General features: G+C 47.9%; 2 protein-coding genes across 9 annotated transcripts in view; both read right to left on the bottom strand.

The window, feature by feature from the left end:
- LOC146181302 (ATP-dependent RNA helicase vasa-like) overlaps positions 1-19,809 on the bottom strand; it is a 47,541-nt gene that overhangs the window by 2,928 nt on the left and 24,804 nt on the right. For 7 of the 8 annotated variants that reach the window (XM_084576360.1, XM_084576356.1, XM_084576359.1 and 4 more), the window contains 7 exons: positions 17,505-17,591; positions 16,413-16,502; positions 13,833-13,910; positions 9,205-9,372; positions 1,807-2,108; positions 1,389-1,676; positions 616-1,296 (listed from right to left, as the gene is read on the bottom strand). In XM_084576360.1, the coding sequence (XP_084432486.1) occupies positions 616-1,296; positions 1,389-1,676; positions 1,807-2,108; positions 9,205-9,372; positions 13,833-13,910; positions 16,413-16,502; positions 17,505-17,591 (1,694 nt within the window). The remainder of the gene's footprint in view (positions 1-615; positions 1,297-1,388; positions 1,677-1,806; positions 2,109-9,204; positions 9,373-13,832; positions 13,911-16,412; positions 16,503-17,504; positions 17,592-19,809) is intronic. The other variant, XM_084576358.1, reaches the window with a different exon arrangement.
- LOC146181303 (uncharacterized) lies at positions 2,348-5,792 on the bottom strand. Its single transcript, XM_084576362.1, has one exon. It carries the CDS (start codon positions 5,260-5,262, stop codon positions 2,788-2,790), a length of 2,475 nt encoding a protein of 824 aa, XP_084432488.1. The 5' UTR covers positions 5,263-5,792; the 3' UTR covers positions 2,348-2,787.

The raw sequence follows: 19,809 nt of genomic DNA on the forward strand, positions 1-19,809 counted from the left end.
AAACACTCTCCCCATCAGCTGCTTGCAGAAATACAGAAGACCAGTGCAGCAAAACTTTTTGGTGCTAAGACACCATTGCACACCACAAAGCCGACAAATGCAGAGTTATTTCTCAAACTGCATGCATGTTAAAGCATCCACAACAGTGACTGCTTAAAGCACGCTTTCAGCAAAAGCACCACACAGCTAGTTTAGAAAAAAAAATTTCTACACGTGCATGTGGTCCTGAGGGCTTCTTTACTACAATGACAGCTGAAACAGCAATAGCCAAGCCTCAATATAATATGTATGGTTGAATTTAGGCAGCACATATGGCCCCGCCACGTTTCGAGGATGCTTCACTGCATCGCAGATGACGACCATGCGGTGAACTCGCAGTGGCAGGTTCATTTTTGCATCTAAGCGAGCCCGTTCGCCCGAAGGTGGACCATATAGCTTCAGAGTGGTCTACTTTACAAAATTTTTTACAAAATTTGATTTTTTTAGACTGAACGAATGTCTGGAAGTCTTCGTGGTTTTTAGAGATGAAAAAAGGTCAGCCATCTACTGCATGGTGAAATTTAGAAGAGGTCTTTTCAATTTCGGTAGTGCAGACACTTCCTGTGTGGCACTCACCTCTGCAAGAATCTTGATCAAGGCACCAGCGAGCGCCCCATTCGCTTCAGAGTCGTAGAAGCTAGTTGCCTTTCCGAGGTTGCCGACCCGGCCAGTGCGGCCCACACGGTGCACATACTCGTCAATAGACTGCGGCAGGTCGTAATTCACCACATGCCGCACGTCCTTTATGTCCAGGCCGCGAGCAGCCACGGCTGTCGCCACGATTACCGGACAGGTTCCACGCCGGAATTCCAGCAGGGCCTCCTCCCTCTGCCTCTGGTACCTGTCGCCGTGAATGCTGGTAGTTTTCAGGCCCTTCTGAGACAAGAAGGCAGCCAGAAAATCAGCGGTCTTTTTCTTCTCAACAAAGACCATCACCCGGTCGCTGCCCTCCTCCTCGAGGATATCCAGCAGCTTCTGGCGCTTCTCAAATTGGGTCACTTGGTAGACCTGCTGCTTGACGTCAGAGTTGGCGCCACCAAGAATTCCAACTTTGAGAAAAATGGAGTTGCTCAAAAACTCTCGCGCCAGCAATTGGATTGACTCCGGAAAGGTGGCGGAGAACATGAGGGTGCGCCGCTCACCACGCGGCGGCATCGACGAGTGCCCCACGAGAGCACGCACGTCTGGCTCAAATCCCATGTCCAGCATTCGGTCCGCCTCGTCCAGCACCAGGAAACGGAGTTTCTCGAACGAGATCTGCACGACAGAGCAGAGTACAGAAAGGTTATCGGTAATACGAGCCCACAGACGGGAAAACACTGCAGAGGGGTTGCCTTCCTTGTACCTACCTTGCCCTTCTCGACAAAATCCTTGAGCCGCCCAGTGGTCGCCACTAAGATGTGGCATCCCCGAGACAGCTGCGCCAGCTGGTGCTGGACCGAGGTGCCTCCGTAGATGAGAACTGTCTTCAGGATAGAGTCATAGGAGTATTTGTGCGCGTCCTGCGCAATCTGGATGGCCAGCTCCCGCGTTGGCGACAGAATGACTGCCTGAGGAGTCTGCACTGCTTGAAATGACGGGTTCTCCAGAGCACTGTCGCTAAGGAGCGTGTGCAAGATGGGCAGCATAAAGGCCGCCTGGAAGAGATCCGCGACCAATACCGGTTACAAGAGGAAGGTGACCCAATTACAACCCCACCGCTGAGCCAAGGCCAGCGTGCAACAGAGTGCAAAGCAGAAGACCCAAGCAACGAAACGGCTCCCTCACCGTTTTGCCAGATCCGGTTTGAGCGCACGCCATCAGGTCCCTGCCGCCCAGAACAATCTTCACCGCATACTTCTGCACCGGCGTTGGCTTAGCATACTTGGCGCGGCGGAGGTTTTGAAGGAGGAGATCACACAGGCCCATCTCCTCAAAGCTTGTGAACGGCACCTTGAACTGTGAGTCACTCACTTCCACTGGAATGGTGTCATACTTCGAAAAGTTGATGCCGGTGGAAATGGTAGAGAAAAGGGTGTCCTCGTCGGTGGGCAAAGACGGTGGCACGTACGGTGCCTCCATCGGTTTTCCTGCACAAGCGCGGGCGAACGTTCAGCATATTCGTGCAACGCAACACCCGACTTACAACGTAACCACTAGTGCAGGATCGAATATAACGGTTTTTGTTAGCGATCAGTCTGCCTCCAATATGTCTTAAGGGGGGATGAGGGGATCGGAGCAAACTTTTTTATTTTTTGACTTAGAGGGATGAAATTTGGTAGGCTGGCTTGAAATAGCATCAAACAGAAAGATATAAAGTTTCAAAATGATAGCTTCAGTAGTTTTTATTTTACCATTGTTTATATGTTGGTAACATGTTGCTTGCTCGTGGAAAGCCTAGCATGACAGCAAAATGGGCTATGGGTCTGTAAATGTTCTTAATAGTTACTAAGAAGTGTGGTCTAGGTCAAGATTCTCCTTAAATTTTTTTAAACTTCTCTGCTCTTTTCCTAAATGACTTATTATACATCTTCTCTTTATGTTTAGAAGGTATCGTGCTCTAATTACTGTGTAATAAAAAAATGGTGAGCCTAAATAGCAAATCTGAGACTGTCTTGATGTAAAGCACATTTCAGCAATTACAACAAGACAAACGGGATAAAAATCCATGCACCCATTGCGATGCTGCGCTTTCCACAAGCAAGGTGGTAAGTTCAAAACGAAGTTTTGAGAAAACAAGCTCGAAAGTTCCAAACTGGCACACACTGTCTAAAATGCTCCTGCACTGTAAAATTTCATGTCTCTGGCAGCAGGCAATTTCTTAGACCTTTGTCCTTTCAAAAGATGGGCTTTGTGCGCCTTCTTAATGCGCTGAGAGTCTTTCTCGGCGGCCCGCTGAAGAGAAAGGGCTCCAGGGCGCAGGCCCAATGTTGTGCACAGGTTTGAATATGCTCTCAGATTGCCTGAGTTGTACTTCAAAATCGCCTTGTGCACTGCTGTTTCCACAGCGAACAGTGAGGCATGCTGGTCTTTCGATAATAGTGACCAAATCACTGAATGGAGGCTCTCAGCCGCATTTTGAGTTTTGCCTCCCCTGCACCGGGCCAGCAACTGAGGGTCTGAGAGGCGCTGGTACACTGGCAGAAGTGCTTCAGCGACCTTCGGTGATAACTTGTACTTGTGAGGGGGTGGTGGTTGTCCTTCTGCCTCTGCTGATCGATGTTTGCACCAGCTGAGGGGGCCAGGGGGACACAGCTCATGATGGGGTTCACCATCCGTCGACGTCACATGATAATAGGTCGACATTACTGCCCTTTGCATTTCTTCAACTTCTGAGTGGTTCCGCAGAGCGAGGCCATAGTAGTCAGTCAATTTTTTCATCAGCTGCTGTGTCAGGCCCCCCTTTCCACCTAGTGGCTCTCCTTTTTTAGCCTTGCTGACCAGGGAGCGAAGTGCAGCACCCATCCGTTTTTTCACGTGATTTATGCAGTCCTCTTTGGAGAGCTGCACAAAACCATAAACTTCTTCGTCACACAGAGTGCGGAACATGCGGCTGTCCCCATCACAGACTATGTTTGTGTACCGGAGATCATTCTTGCTCAAAGAGCGCCTGAACAGCTGCAGTGCAGCCTCCACCTCCATTCGTCCAGAATTCACATCAGTGTTTTTCTGGCACTGGTGCTGTTGCTTCCACTCAGCATAAGTGGGGTCACTTTCAGCTGGCTGTCTGCTGCACCCAAGGCAGAAGTTCGAGAGAACCACACAGTCTAACACAAGCCCTGTATGAAACTCAATTACACAGCCAACGCCAGTGTGAGAACTGTGGCCACGTGTCAGCCACGTACCATCGTACACGACTGTAATATTCTTCGAAAAGGTAGTTTCCATTTCTGTGTACACCTTTCTCACTGCCTCTACAGCATCTGCAAAGATGTTGTTTGCAGCTGCTTCTGCAGCAGGCTTGAAAGTTTTTTTTAGATGCTCCTCATATGTTTTGTGGTGTAATCCTCTATGTGAAACATTCATGGTGGCCCAGAAGTCATTGAGAGCAGTTGGTCCCTTACCAATGCTCTTTATCGCTTGAATTGATCTGATGTTGATATCAAAGGCTCTAGAACCACTCTGCCTTTGTGAAGACCATTCAGATTGGAGGGCACCACAGGAAATACACGAAAGTACCATCTTCACAGCTAGCCCTAATTTAGTTTCCCGATGCACTGTTAGGCCAGGCTGATGACAAATTGGGCAAAGCATGGAACTAATCAGCGAGTTCAAGGCTGCTACTTGCACAAGCATAAATTCCTCTTCTGGAGGTGCGGAAATGGCATCTTCTCTTGAGTCAGTCAGCGCAAACTTGCGCTCCGTAGCTGAAACCGCGCGAAGCGATTCGCAAACACTCGATGCTTGCACCTTTGCCGTTTCCGCGGACACAAATCGTGTTCTGAGGTGAGCTTGAATAGTGCGACGTTCACTGGATGAATATTCGTCACTGCGATGATCGGCCACCGGCGAGTCCGTGGAAGCGAGCGTGCACCCGCGATCGCCGTAACTCGTCGATGGCTCGGCCGCCGGCGCGTCCGCGAAAGCGAGCGCGCGCCCGCGAACACCGTAACTCGTCGATGGCATAGGATTGCCTTCACTCGCGGTTGTCGGCTGTGGACACATTTTGGAGTTGAAAAACACATCGCGGAAACATGTCTCCACTGTGCAGTCAGGCGGTGATGACTGTTGCAAGACCACTTCGCTCGACGAGCTTGTGCCGGGACGCTCGCATACGGTGACATTCACTGGCGTGTCGATCCTCACTGGCGAATTAACGTTGCGCCCACGGCTCAACGGCGAGAAATCGTGGCCCGTCTCACCTTCGCTGGCTGGTGCCTCACCCGACGAACTTGCAGTGGCACGTCCGTGCACGGCGAGACGCACGTGTGCGGCGACGCTCACTGGCATGTCGATCGTCGCTGGTGAAGTAACATTGCACCCGTGCCTCGACAGCGCAGCACGTTGTTGGTTGTTCTCACAATCGCTGGCTGGTGCCCAACTCGGCATGAGATCGCACAGCACATTGGGAGAGAGATCGCGTAGCACGTTGGGCGCGTACTCCGCCGATTCCGAACGGACGCTCGGCTCGGTAGAACCACCTGTTGATGATCGCCGCTTCTTCCTTGCTGTAACAGGCTTGCGTTTTCGCTTCCCGTAAGCATGCTTTGTCCGGAACTTCTTTTCGAACGTTCGCTGATCCATTGCACGTGGTCGAAGACTCGAAACGCAAGAAAAAGAATTGCTTTCCAGCGGCGGACAAAGCAGACGCTCCTTGCGCTGGCTGCCATTATTGCCGCGGCATCAGCCAATGAGGAGGCGCCTAGCAACACGTCGCGGCGCAGAGCCAATCGGGGCGCGGTATTCATTGGCTGCTTCGTGCTGCCGTCTTGCGGATATTCCTTTTTTGTGCGCTTGCTAGCTGGCGGAGAAGGGAGGGAGGGGTTGGGACAAAGAGCTGAAGAGTCGGGCTTTCCAACGATGCCAAAATGGCGGCGCTCCGTGGCGGGAAAGTCAAGCAGTCATGCCGTGAACTTGGCAGCTTTTTCGCGGTTCGGGAAGAATATCTCGACGCCGGCACCGATAAATATATTTATTTAGACTACTTAGAGTTTGTTTTTTGGTGAAATATTTCAGGACAACATAGAAATAATGTTGTAGATTCCGAAAAGCGCACTTTTCAAAAATCGATTTTTTCCGCGATTTTCGCGATCTGATCCCCGCATCCCCCCTTAATGTAAAGCCATACCATTTATGCACTTGCATAATGAGACAGATTTTAAGATCCACTCAGTGACAGCACAGAACAGTGCACTTCCCTGCGCAGCACAATAAATCACGTCTTGGGCACGACAATTCGCAAGTGCGGACGTCGCGAGTTTCTCGCTCTTGCGAAAGGTATGAAACAGCCGTGCTTTTCCCTCTCATTCATCTACTTTCAGTGTTTGTCATGACCCCTCTATGTGTTCTTTCACTCACATATTGCTCTTTTCATAAAAGAGCAAGTAGAAACGCTCGTTGCAGTTGGCGTTGCAACAGCAGAGCCGCACTTCTTGCAGCGCAGCGACGAACCGAGAGACGCTCGCCTAGCTTCCTGTGTTCGGACGCTAAACGATTCGCACAAGGCAATATTTTAGTTATGACAAAAGCAGTCCAAAGAGGTAAGATGTGGGCTTCTGCTTCACCTGTAAAGGCCTCATTCAGACACTGCTCGCATTATTTATGTGAACGAAAAGAGCCATGTGATGTTTTAGTGTACCGTGTGCAGCACGACTGCGGAGGTTACACGCGGTATGCCAAAACTAATGTGTGTGCATTGAATGTAACGGGTTGCTTTTACTGACCGAGTGCTAAGGAGTTTTTGAAAGGGAAGCTATTCATATGGAGCGTATTTTCGGCGGCCCCACAACCTATGCTATAAACGGTTTACACTGCTCTGCAATGTGCTGTCAAATGGCCCTCACCTAAGGGGGTGTGAGGCTGCCATATCCCAGACTAAGCCAAACAAGGAAGCGAATACACACCACAGCTGAGAACTCCCAAGGGGGGACGCGGGTCTTAAACTGCTCAAAAATGGGCGAAAAATTGATTGAGAAAAATGCATTTTCGGAATGTCTGTACCTTTGCTCCTTCAAAATATCAACACTGAATTCGATCGGGAAATACGGTAAAATCGACTTTTAAAACGCCACGGGAGCCTCGAAATGGCCAAAAAAAGGGTGAAAATTGTTCGAACTTCCCGCGCGCGCCGCGGGTGAAGCAGCCGGCTGGCCGCCGCCATCTTGGACTTGTTTTGAAGCTTGTTTCTTTGTGCGCATTTTGCGACATCTCCAAATGGCGTCGCTCAAACAGAACGACCACCGTCGCGGGTTTTCCGAAAGCCGTTTCCGGTCCGCTGATTGGCTGGAGCGCGCGCTCGCGAAGAGAGCCCCTCGTCTCGCGCTTCCCATTGGCCAGCGCGACTGACTTGCCATTTTTTTTTTTTACGTTCTTCGTCGCGGCTGCTGCTTCGCTCGTTTATGATGCGCTTTCGCGATCGTTATCAGTCGTTCTCGCAGCTCTTTAGACGTAGCTCGGTAGACGTAGCCGTATCAGGAGTGTATTGAAAACGGAAGCGCCTAGCGAGTGCGCGTCGAAGAACGAGTGCGGCGGCGCGCTGCCAGGGTCGCACGGCGTGTTCTCGACCTAGCTGCAGCACGTCCGGCGGCATATAATCGTTTGCGAGCGGTTCTCAGCTGATACTCATGGTCCTCACCGACGCTACCACTTCGTTGCTTTTTTATCGCGTTGCTTCAGACGACAGGAGAGCCTGACATCGCGCCGTTGCCCGCGTTCATTTTCCGCGAACGGTTTCGTTTTTTTTTTTTTTTTCAGATTGTCTAAGTAATCGCGTCGCTGCGCTCAAGGGGTGTGAAAGTTCGAGCTTTAGCTCCAGCAAGGAACTCCGCGTGCGGCCCTGCATGCGCTTTAAAGCAAAGTAGCAAAGTTTCATTCTGGAACATTAGCCAATTTATTAGGTCATTCCAGTATACGCCGCTGTGCTTTAGCCTTAAACTTTGTGCAGGTTTATTAATATTGCAAGACTGTTATCGTTATTTTGAGTATTTGTTTGCCTTGAAGGGCACTGCCACAGGCATATGAAGTGGTAAATGAAGCTTCTCACGCTGGTTCTAGCGGCAGTATATTTAGACTTGTGGCAAGCTTTTACCAGTATTTGGGGAGGGTACAGTTATATGTTCAGTATATAGCCTTTCTCATAAAGGACAAAGCCTCACAACGATTCCATTTATATTACCATAGGTGCAGTGTAGCAAAAGTTAAAGGTTGTCTCAAAATGCAAATACGTTTTTCTCAGCGCTGTTTCTGGACACTGCACTCAGCCTTACTGTGCTTTTTCTCTACATTGTCGCCGAGTGACAATGACAAATTTAGCACCACTGCAGTCATACTGAAAAGATCAGGGGGTGATCCAACACATCACTCTATCGAGATTTTTTCAAATTGCCATTAAAATAATATTGCATGTCAAAAAATTTTGCTGATTTCCTAATGGCATACACTACCTTGTGGCCATGGGTAATGGTGATAGTTTCAGTTTTAGTTGACATATTCAAAATCCAAAGACAGTTTTGGAAATGGGAAGAGCATGACATTTTTAGTGAGAAATATCACAGTGAGGCTACTGATTGTTCAAGTTATAATATGTGGTCAAACTTCAAATGCCGTTTTCTCAGTTTCATATTTTTGGTCGATCTCTACAGTCTTACGCAGGGTTTTGATAACTTCTTTTTAGTTCTCACAAATAACTTTGGTACCACTTTCTTCAGAGAATTTTCGGAATGTCAGGAGCGTATTGAAAACGGAAGCACCTAGCGAGGAGTTTCATATTTTTGGTCGATCTCTACAGTCTTACGCAGGGTTTTGATAACTTCTTTTTAGTTCTCACAAATAACTTTGCTACCATTTTCTTCAGAGAATTCTCGGAATGTCAGGAGTGTATTGAAAACGGAAGCGCCTAGCGAGTGCGCGTCGAAGAATGAGTGCGGCGGCGCGCTGCCAGGGTCGGAGCCACGGCCACAGCTCATGTCAATTTGAGATTAGCTTAATGAGTTCGTTTCAAATAATGCAGCCTTTTACTCTCGCCATAATATGCGAGAATGACATGCCTTTTTGAGGAAAACGAAGAATGTCATCGGGTATGGGAAGACTTTGGCTATCAATCTATGTAATTAAAAGCAACGAAATGCAATGAGAAAGTTCATTAAAGCTGCGTAAGAAATTCACTAATTATGCTCTGGACTTTGTTAGATAACTTTTCATCTAATACCACCAGCTCGATTATAATTACATTTTTGAAATCAGGAGAGAAAACCACATCTGTGTGCAAAGTTTCGTGAGATTCTAGCCATAACTAAAAAAGTTAGTTTCAAGACCCTCGTCCCCCCTTAAACCAAATGGTACCTGAATTTCTGCAATGTCACCACACTGACTGCTCACAGCAAGCAGTCTCCAGCATAGCTTCATGCTCTAGGTGCAATTTTGGCAGGCAGAGACTAAATTCAGAGCATGCACTGTTTCTCAGCCCATTTAGAAAACCGCGGCGATTATATGTTAACATGACTGAAAAACCCCGGATCAGGGCCTCACCATCAGGACCCATGCGTGGAACTGGTTCATTGGTGCAGTCTTTGGCCATATGGCCCTCCTGCTGGCATTTGAAACATCCCTTCGGACGGTCACCGCCATCCCCACCCGAGGAGTCTGCATTGGGACAGTCCCTGCTCATGTGGCCGTCCTCTCCACACTTGAAGCAACCTGCAAATACAACATCCCGCTTTTCACTATGCCAGGTAGAGCCATGCTTCGAGTGTGATAATTTGACCTTTACCGACCCAGAGGTCATACATATATGACTACAAATCTGACCACAGCCAAGTCCTTCAGTCAAACCCTGTGGACCACCTTGCTGTCACCACAAGGTATCACAGCACCTTGACCCTTTGACATTCCAAGTATAGTTCGAGAGAGCGATGAATAGGGTGGAGCTTTGAGAGGGGTCCCATGACTGACGTCACCACGCCACAATGTGATGGAAATGGCCAAGACATCAGCTGCGGCTGGGGCATATGAGCGGGGAGCACACACTATACAGCAATCGCACCTCGACTCAGCCAGCCATGGGAGACATGGGATACCACCGTGCAAAGAGTTCTACCAAGCGTAACCATGTAGTGAAGCTTTCGCGAAGTACAATGTTTAACTATGCTTAACCTCTGCTAATTATAAAAAGTTTATGAAAACTATAATAAATAAACAAATTTATAAATAAAAGTTGTTTACAAGCCTGACTGCGCCACCTAATACAAGGTCTATCTGGTTTTCACGATTCTGAGATCCTTCCGCAGCTACCTCCTAAGTTTCGTTTAAAAGTATCGCCTAATTTGCGCCTTACAGCGTTCCAAAGACGCTCCTGCGCGTGTGGCCCTTTAAATGGAGGTCAAATTTCCCGAATTTCCATCGTACGCGATCCGCGGGCATAATCTTGGCTGTAATTCAAAAGATCGGAATTAAGACCAGAAAGTAAAAACAAAATCACGTGAAATGCGCGCTGGTATTGGTCTCCCACCGCACGTGAGCAAAATGGCGAGCTTTGGTTGGCTGGCAGCGTCTATTGCTAGCGGTGCGGCGCCATTTTGAGGTGTCTCAGTTAGGCCTAGCGCCGTTCATTCGTCGTAAACACAACGCAAAATGCGCAATATTTAGATTCGAGCTTTGTTATTAGCCTAGAAAAAGTAGCGAGGACATAAATCAATGACGAAGCGCAAGCCCTCGATGGCCTGATAACGGTGTAGCATAGCCAGTCATGCTCAGCAAGACGGCGAGGAGCGGCACAATCTGCCGCATACAGAATCATGATGGTGCAGATTTCAACGCCGGGATAGATCACCCTGCGAGACCGGCCGCAGCAGCAGTCGCAAGTCTGCTTCGCTCAGCGAGCTAACGGGAGCGCACAAGCGGAACGTCGCCTCGTTCCCGCTCCCGCGCAAGCCAGGCGGAGCCCAGAACGGCACGGCGAGCGGGCCTCGCAAAGCCTTCCACTCTAAGGTTATAGCCCAATTGCCATCGAAGAATGTAGTGAAACTACAAAATATGACAGTTTAGCAGCTATACTACAAAACATGCAGTCTTGATTCACAACGTTTTTACCATAACTCCACCTCTGATCGACAGGTGGCGCAATACCTTAGGCTCAAGTAGGCGAGCAACCGCTGGGCTAAAACTGTATACAGTCAAACCTCGTTACAACGAAGTCTAATTTTGCGCGGAAATTTGTTCGTTCTATCCGATATTCGTTGTAAAAGTACACACAAATTCCTACAAAAAACAATTCTGTTCATAAACCCAAGTAAAGGCTACCCTAAAATGGAAAGCACTGAGCTGAAAAAAAAAGCATTTTTTTTTCTTTAAAGCGTGGTATAAGCACGCGAAACCTTACCTTTTATTTTGCACTGCCAAGCAAAAATTAGCACACAAATCTGGATTTAGGCCACGCAGAACTGATTTATTTAAAAAACGACAGAATCTTCATTTGGTGGCACATCACACTATCCGATAAAATAAATTTCTCAACGAAATCGACACTGTGCAGCGCTTTCCCAATGTCAGTTGATTTGGCCACAGGTGGTTCTCAAGGTACCTTCTCATTTTCCTCGCCATATCGGCGGCCTCGGTGCTGCTGAGAGCTCGCTCTTCGCCTTCTTCACTCTCATCGCTGCTCATAGCATCATCTGTAGGAAGCAGCTGATAGACAATTTCTTGATCGGTCATTCGGGCGCCACAGCCAAGTTTTCATCGGCAGCAATAAAGTCCTCGAACGTAACATTCGGAACCGCCAGTTGTCTCGTCGAAATTGTCTGCTTCACCTTCAGAATCGTGGGCGTCGTTGGGCTCAGTCTTGCTGGTGGATGGGGCTAGGCCAGCATCAACAAAGCAATTTCTTATTGTCGACTGTGCCACTTCGTTCCATGCACCGTACAGCATGTCCAGCATAGTTTTGAGGTTTATGGCCGTTGATATGCCCCTGTCTATGTCAAATGCGAGCTGCGTAACCAATCGCTTTCGGTAGCAGCATTTTAGTGAGCAAATGATGCCCCTGTCTAATGGCTGCAGCACTGAGGTCGAGTTTGGCGGCAAAAAAAATATGCGGACCGCTTCAAGTGGTACAGACACCTTATGGGCAGAGCAGTTGTCCAATACAAGGAGCACTTTCCTGCACTGCTCTGCCATGTCTTTGTCGAAGGCCTTCAGCCATGCTTCAAAGAGTGACGACGACATCCACGCCTTTTTGTTCGAGCGATAGTCCGCTTGACATTCCGGGCGTTGCGCAGGCACCTGGGGCGAGCAGATTTACCAATAACAGTTAGCCGCCTTTTATATGACACAGACAACAACGGTGACACGGTCTTTGCTTTTCTTGCCTCCTCGGCACAGTTCGTTCTTCGCAACGAGTGACCTTTCCGAGAGCAGCTTAAAAAAAAGCGCAGTCTCGTCCACATTGTAGACATCGCGCATCTCGTAGCCATCCAGTTGCATGCGGAAGCTTTCTGCCTACTTCTCGCAGTTCTCTACATCGACGGCTGCTTCGTCGCCCGACAAGGTGTGGCAAACAATCTGGTGGCGGTCTTTAAATCGCTGCAGCCAGCCACTGCTTGCATAGAAGTCATCGTGGCCTAAGACACAAGCGAGACTTCTTGCCTTCATTTGAAGCCCGGCACCAGACACAGGAAGGTCCTTGAACCACGCGAACAAGGCATCTTCAACATCCTGGTGGTGACAATGCCCGACGCGCTTCCTGTCGTTCTTCATGGGGCCTGAACGACAGGAAGCGCGTCAGGTATTGTCACCAGCGCTCAGTATGGTTGACAGAGTGCTAGGCGCAACGCCGAAGTCTGCGGCAATCTCTATCTTGCGCCCGCTGTCGACCGCCGTGAATATTTTTATCATTTCAACAGAAACTGCTTTGCGTTTCGGGGCCGCCATGCTGCAAGACGACGACACGACCTCGAGGAAAGTGAGCACACGCGCAGGTCGGCAAAAAGTAGGGGCAGGGGAATGCGGGCGGTGGTTCGATGACGTGCAGGTCACATGCCAGGCAGCCGTTGCTGGATTCACTCGCAGCCCCTAGATGGCGTGGCGTGCGAAAGTGCACGCGGGTGATTCAAACACATTTTAGGTGGAGGCGATTGATAAACCGAAATTTAGCGTTTTGAAATTTTTTTTTTTTGCTTCTTTGCGGATTTTGAGTCGTGTGAATAAGAAATATGCTTAGTTATAACCGTCAAATTTTCAGTTTTTCATTTCGTTATACAGATAGAACTTCCATAGAAATAAAGCACAGCCAACCAAACTTTGCTTTTACTTCGTTATATCCGATAATTCGCTGTATCCGTGTTCGTTATGAGGTTCGACTGTATGTGCTATGCTCCGCTGGAGTTCCGCTCGAAACTTTGAGCAGAGCGAGATGCAAATTCAGTCCCCAGCTGTAACTCTCTATAAAGAAAGCATTGCGCGGAATCCCAAATCCTGTCGAAATAAACTTGCTTCTGAATCCAACGCAGTGTAAGACGCAGTGTAAGAAGAGCAATGAGCGCTTATCACTAGTTGCAAGCAGACCGTTTTGGCGATTGCGCGCCAGAGCTTGGCACTAACTTTTGTGGAGGTCACTATGCAAACGCACTCACCTTGGTGGCGGCCTCCGGACCAAGCGTTCAGTTCGCCGGAAATTTCATTCTTTGAGGGCAAATTACATCTATGGTAAATGATGCATTGACATCGGAAGCTAGTCAGAACCACTTTAATGAGTTACTGTTAGCTTTGATGCTTCAAAAATTTTAACATGTTTTTCTTCAATTTCTCAAAATCAAAATATTGATGACTGTACATGTTTGAAGTTGAGGTATCCCTAGTTCTAATTATATTATTGCTATTCCTTTTGCACCAGAAAGGTAAATTTTTTAAAAATTGCATGTTTCCTGGAGAGTCCTCCCACAATGAACATAAAGTGCTCAATATTGTCAAAACAAAATGGCTTACAGAAATTTTATGTGCATATTTGAAATCAGCACAAAAAGCTGCATAAATGGTGCAACTTTCATCAAAATCTACCAGTTATTTCTTAAGACCAGGTCCAGCCAACAGGATAGCTTGTACACACAAAAAAAAAAAGGCTACGAGTGCTATTACCAGCAGGGTTTAGCAAAAGAGAAGCCACTAACCCCTCTTAGGCCGGTCGTCACTGGACGCACTAGGGCAGTCTCTGCTCATGTGGCCCTCTTCCCCGCACTTGAAGCAACCTGTGAAAGCACATGAGCAGCGAGAATTTTACACCGGCCACCCCCCACTTAACTTGCACCTTTCTACACTCCTATGCAGGCCCCATATTCAACTAAGAGACAGTGTCCGGTACACTACTTCCTCCAAAAAAGAGCAATAGTATTTTTATCAGGATATTTTCTTTTCGGAAACTTTTTCAGGAATGAATGCGTGCAGATTGCCACATGTGAAACGTTCAAGAAAGAAAACAGATTATCCATTTCCATACGATTCACTTTCATTGAGTGAAGATTACCGCAGTACATTACAATCTATAGCCACATGTCAAAGGCGCACATCGATAACAAGTTCACACACATCAGTAGACTGCTGTCTAGTACTACAGTTGAATCCCGCCACAACGAATACCGCCACAACGAAATTTCCGCGACAACGAATAATTTTTTATTCCCCGCGAGTATCCTATAAGAATTAATGGCCTAAATTTCTCTGTACAACGAACCATTTTTGCAGAGCGTTTCCGCTTCAACGAAATTTTCGCGTTCAAAATCGAAACCGAAACTAGTTTTATTTGCGAGAAGTCCAAGTCAAATCCAAAGCCACATTAAGCATGAAATCACGTGATTGCAGTTCCGCCATTTTGGCTTTGTGTCGTGGTCGCGTTGTTCACTCGCTGCCTTTCTCTTCGACAACGACGAGTTTTCATCCGCAGGACACGATGGCAACGCAAGTGAAAAAACGCAAAACTCTTTCCCTTGAGCAAAAAGCTCAAATAATCGCCCAAGCAGAAAGCGGAAGGAAGAAAGCGGCAATTGCTGAAGACTTCGGAATTCCTGCAAGTTCGCTGTCAACGATTCTAGGCAATAAGGACAGCGTGAGAATGGCACTTGCTTCAGGCACATCCTCGAAGCACAAAAAGGTGACGCGGCCCCTCCATGAAGAGTTGGACAAAGCAGTGCATGCGTGGTTTGTGGAAGCACGAGCCAGCAACGTCCCCCTGTCCGGAAGCATCGTCCAGCAGAAAGCCTTGAACTATGCATGCCTACTTGGCATTGATGATTTTAAAGCCAGCATTGGCTGGCTAAACCGTTTCAAGGCCCGCCATAACATCGTTGGAAAAGTGTTGTGCGGCGAGTCAATGTCAGCAGACGTGGACGGAGCAGCTGCTTTTAAGGCGAGTAACATGGCCGGAATTTTAAGCAACTTCGCGCCTGCAGACATTTACAACGCCGACGAGACCGGGCTATTCTACGAGATGTTGCCGGCTAGGACGCTCGACTTCAAGGGGCAGCGCTGTCACGGCGGCGAACACAGCAAAAAACGCATCACAGTGCTGCTTTGCACAAACATGGATGGCTCGGACAAGCGTCTGCCGTTAGTCATAGGCAAAAGTGCCAAGCCGCGCTGTTTTAAGGGAACTCGTAGCCTACCTGTGCAGTACAAGGCGAACAACAAGTCATGGATGACCCGCGCTATCTTCACCGAGTGGATGATGGCATTCGACCGCGACATGAAGCGGCAGGGCCGTAAAGTTTGCTTGCTTTTGGACAATTGTTCAGCGCATCACTCCGACGAAGTCAAGCTCACTAACACGGAGCTGAGGTTTTTCCCTCCCAATTGCACGTCTGTCTTACAGCCTCTCGATCAGGGCGTGATTCTTAGCCTGAAGCGCGCTTACCGCGGGAGGTTAATTCAGCGGCTGCTTTTTAACACTGAAACCGGCCGAGACACGAAGGTGGACTTGTACGTGGCACTGCAGATTATGTCTGCTGCCTGGAGCACACTGGGGCGCTCAGTAATTGTGAACTGTTTCAGGCACGCCGGATTTGCCGAAGGTCGACCCGTACACTCTGCTGGCCTAACACCAGGCGTTACAGACGACGACGAAGAGGGGTCACCGGCTCCGGGGATCGCGGCCGCCTGGAAAACGCTGGGAGAAATAGGAACCGTGCCGCCTAATCTCGAGCTCGACGAATACATCGGCGCTGACGCTTGTGTTGTTGTTCACGAAGATGTGAGTGATGAGCAGATCATAAAAGCTGCCCGGAATGATAAGGACTCTTCCGATGAAGAAGACGACGACGTACAGGAAGCGCCGGCTGCGGCAACCGCCGTAAAGGTGATGGACGCTTTTGATGTCATCAGGAATTTCGTTGCTGTCCGAGACGACGATGTTGCAATGGGTTTGCTGACCGAGTGCGAAAATCGCGTGACGACGTTGCTCGCCGTGAAGCGTAAGCAAACCAAGCTTACAGATTTTTGGCATTAAACGCCTCTGCTGCTGCTTGGGCAATTCTTTCTGCGTTTCACGTCAAATTTTTGCGACAACGAAGTTCCGCGAGAACGAATTTTTTTTCGTGCACCGTGAATTTCGTTATAGCGGGATTCAACTGTACACAACGAGAAGGCTTCTACTTAATAAGCTGCAACAGATGTCCAGCGGTTTTTTTTCTCGGGGAAAAAGGTGGGACATGCATCAACTCATCCAAACTGCTACCTAAAACCTGAAACAGCATGCTCACCTCTGTTGCCACTGCCGCCTCCACCTCCGGATGAGCCTGAATTGGGGCAGTCTCGGCTCATGTGCCCCTCTTCGCCGCACTTGAAGCAGCCTGCAACAACAGATCAATGCAAGCATCAACATTGAGCCACAGGTTTTGCATGCACCTCAACCATGCCCAGGACTTGTGTTGAAATCAAAGCAGTCGCAGCTCTCCCAACAGAGCATGACACCTAGCCTTTCTTTCGATTAAGTTCAATATAGGTTGCAATCGGTACAGATTACATTTTTACCGGTAATATTGTTAAGCTAGAAAAGAACAGAACGGCGGTACTGTCACCCCTGGCGATTATTGCAAAGCAGACTGCAGCCATGCCGTGGTACCGGTTCGTACTCCACAAGATTGGCTACACCACCACCATGCACTCAGTTTTTCATTCAGATTAACAAACTTGCACTTCGCTACTACACAACCAGAAAAATAAAAGAAACTGTACAGTGCTCTGCAACTTTACCGGGCACCTCAACAGGAGGCTTATTTACTGTGAAACCGCGCAACTTGCGTGTTGTTAAGCCCTTTGATGTGTATTAGGTTGGTCAATGGTGCTTACTTGGTTTGGCTGCACATGATGAAAAACCAGATCCCTCTACGTAGAGTTTGAGGTGGCGAAAGACGCCAGCACAGACTTTTCGGCAGAGAACTGCTGGCGCCATCTATCTTCAACCGGAACGAGTTCAAAGCTAGCCATGCGCATTGCTCACCTCAGTTGTAGCGCTTTCCTCCAGCGAAGACAGATGGCGCCAGCAGTTATCTTCGCCGAAAAGTCTGTGCTGGAGTCTTTCGTCGCCTCAAACTACGTAGAGGGATCTGGGTTTTCATCATGTGCAGCCAAACCAAGTAAGCACATCAAAGGGGTCAACAACACTCAAGTTTTGCGCGCGGTTTCACCGTAAATAAGCCTTCTGTTGAGGCGGTCGAATTTTTCAAAACTGTGCCCGATAAAGTTGCAGAACCCTGTATAAGATCACTATACACCAAAACCTTCTAATTAGCACCTGAAAAATGTAAATACTATTTAGTTGTCCCCAACCATTAATGCACCACCATGCTCACCTCGGTTGCCACCCCCACCACCTCCAGACGAGCCAGGATTGGGGCAGTCTCTGCTCATGTGGCCCTCCTCGCCACACTTGAAGCAACCTGCACGTCAATAACCATCAATAGATTTCAATGGGCAGCCCACAGGATCGTTGTACCACCGACAAACTAGAAGATTCACCTGCCAGTCATACAATTCCCCTCTTCCGTGCCATCCAATGAATACCAGTTGTGGTCACAGCATACTGTGCAGAATGCAATTACTTCTACAATGGCCACAATGCTCTGTAGGCCAGACAGCCTCTTGCCATTCACAGTTAAGCCCCATGAATTCAGTCATTGGGGCTGTACTACATTTACCAGACAAACTTCGCTAATACCATATATACTGCTGCGTAAAGCAGATTGGGTATTTTATTGGTGAATAAAATATTAGGTATTTTAATTCAAGTAAACCCTTGATCTGATCCTTTTTTTCAGGAAGGAATTTGCCCTAAGCCTGCAATACTTTGTTGTTTCTTGAGATAATTGAATGAAATTTTCAGGGTTGACTCATGGCACAGCCATTTGAATAACTGCAGTTTCATGGAGCTGCGCACATTGGTACCCAAGTTAGAGAAGTATATCGGAATGGTTCACATGGGTTCCTTGTTCCAAGCCTGGTAAACTTGCAAAATGTGTTGGCACTATGAAATTCATTATGAAGGTTCCTGAATAGGTACCACAGGTCAAGACAGAGCTCTTTTTAATTTCCCTGCCGGAAAATTTTAGCAGTGCATTGAGATTAGTGCCACTAATTGGACTTGCATTAGCCTAAATTTGATTGTTTATTATAAATTCCAGACTCAATAATTTCAAAAAATGAGCTTGTCTTGCCCACAGAAATTTATTCAGGCACACAACAAAAACCAGGTGGGAATCAGATTAGCAGTTCCAGAAATATTGCGGGAATAAGCAACCATACCATGAAAAAAATTCATTCTGAGAAAATGGCCCTTGAAGTTTAAAACAGCATTTTCTGCAGCACGTGCCTCCACCTCCCAGATTCCATCGGAAAGTGCATTTTCATGCGAACAGCGGACGACGCAGTATCGCTTGCGATGACAGACGCGATACGGGAGGCCGAGATCGCAGAGGTTGATATGGTCGGTACAGCAGGCACGCTTCAAACGGCGGCTCCTTACGTTGACGCGAAAAAAACGCAGTTGGAAGTGGCAGCGCAGTCGGTCTAGTAGTGATGTAGCAGAAGCAGCACTACTCTCTGCGTCTCTGCGCCCGTTGGCAACGCTTTTCGCTAACTTCGTGATTCGGACGGCATTCACAGAACGACGACGTATGCAGTGTTTTGAACTTCTTAGCGCGCATCGTGGCCGACCATGGAATAATCCACAAAGTGCGCATAACCGTTCAAAATATGCCACCAGAATTCGTAACGAGCGATGATCACGGCAATCTCAAAATGGTGAAACGTGAAGAGATTCAGCGAGCGCACAAAGAATGCCAGCTCAATAGGCAGCCGGAGCAGACGACGCAGAGTCCAAGTGTCGACACTGCAATCGCCGTCTCCAGTAGCATACTACGCAGAACTCGTTGACGCGGTTGCTATGCTGTAGCGCGTACTCAAAGCTCCCGGCTTAAGGGGGGACGAGGGTCTTAAAACTAACTTTTTTAGTTATGGCTAGAATCTCACGAAACTTTGCACACAGATGTGGTTTTCTCTCCCGATTTCAAAAATGTAATTATAATCGAGCTGGTGGTATTAGATGAAAAGTTATCTAACAAAGTCCAGAGCATAATTAGTGAATTTCTTACTCAGCTTTAATGAACTTTCTCATTGCATTTCGTTGCTTTTAATTACATAGATTGATAGCCAAAGTCTTCCCATACCCGATGACATCCTTAGTTTTTCTCAAAGAGGCACGTCATCCTCACATATTATGGTGAGAATAAAAGGCTGCATTATTTGACACGAACACATAAAGCTAATCTCAAATTGGCATTTATCCATTGCCTAAACTAAAATATTAAAAATGTCATCGGGTACTTCATTTCTCTCTGAAGAAAATGGTACCAAAGTTATTTCTGTGAACTAAAAAGAAGTTATCAAAACCCTGCGTAAGACTGTAGAGATCGACCACAAATATGAAACTGAGGAAATGGCATTTGAAGTTTGACCACATATTACCGTATTTACTCTCATAATGATCGCACTCGCGTAATGATCGCACCCCTGAATTTTGAGGTCAAAATTCCATTTTTTAAATTCCCCGCGTAATGATCGCACCCCGAACATGGAGCCGCCTGGTGGTTGATCTGCAGT

The sequence above is a fragment of the Amblyomma maculatum genome, chromosome 8 (assembly GCF_055883805.1).
Source record: "Amblyomma maculatum isolate TAMU_Amacu chromosome 8, ASM5588380v1, whole genome shotgun sequence".
NCBI classification, from domain to species: domain Eukaryota; kingdom Metazoa; phylum Arthropoda; class Arachnida; order Ixodida; family Ixodidae; genus Amblyomma; species Amblyomma maculatum.

What these genes read in the sequence shown, in the direction of transcription:
- LOC146181303 (XM_084576362.1), bottom strand. Translation starts at nt 5,262, where the DNA reads ATGGATCAGCGAACGTTCGAAAAGAAGTTCCGGACAAAGCATGCTTAC.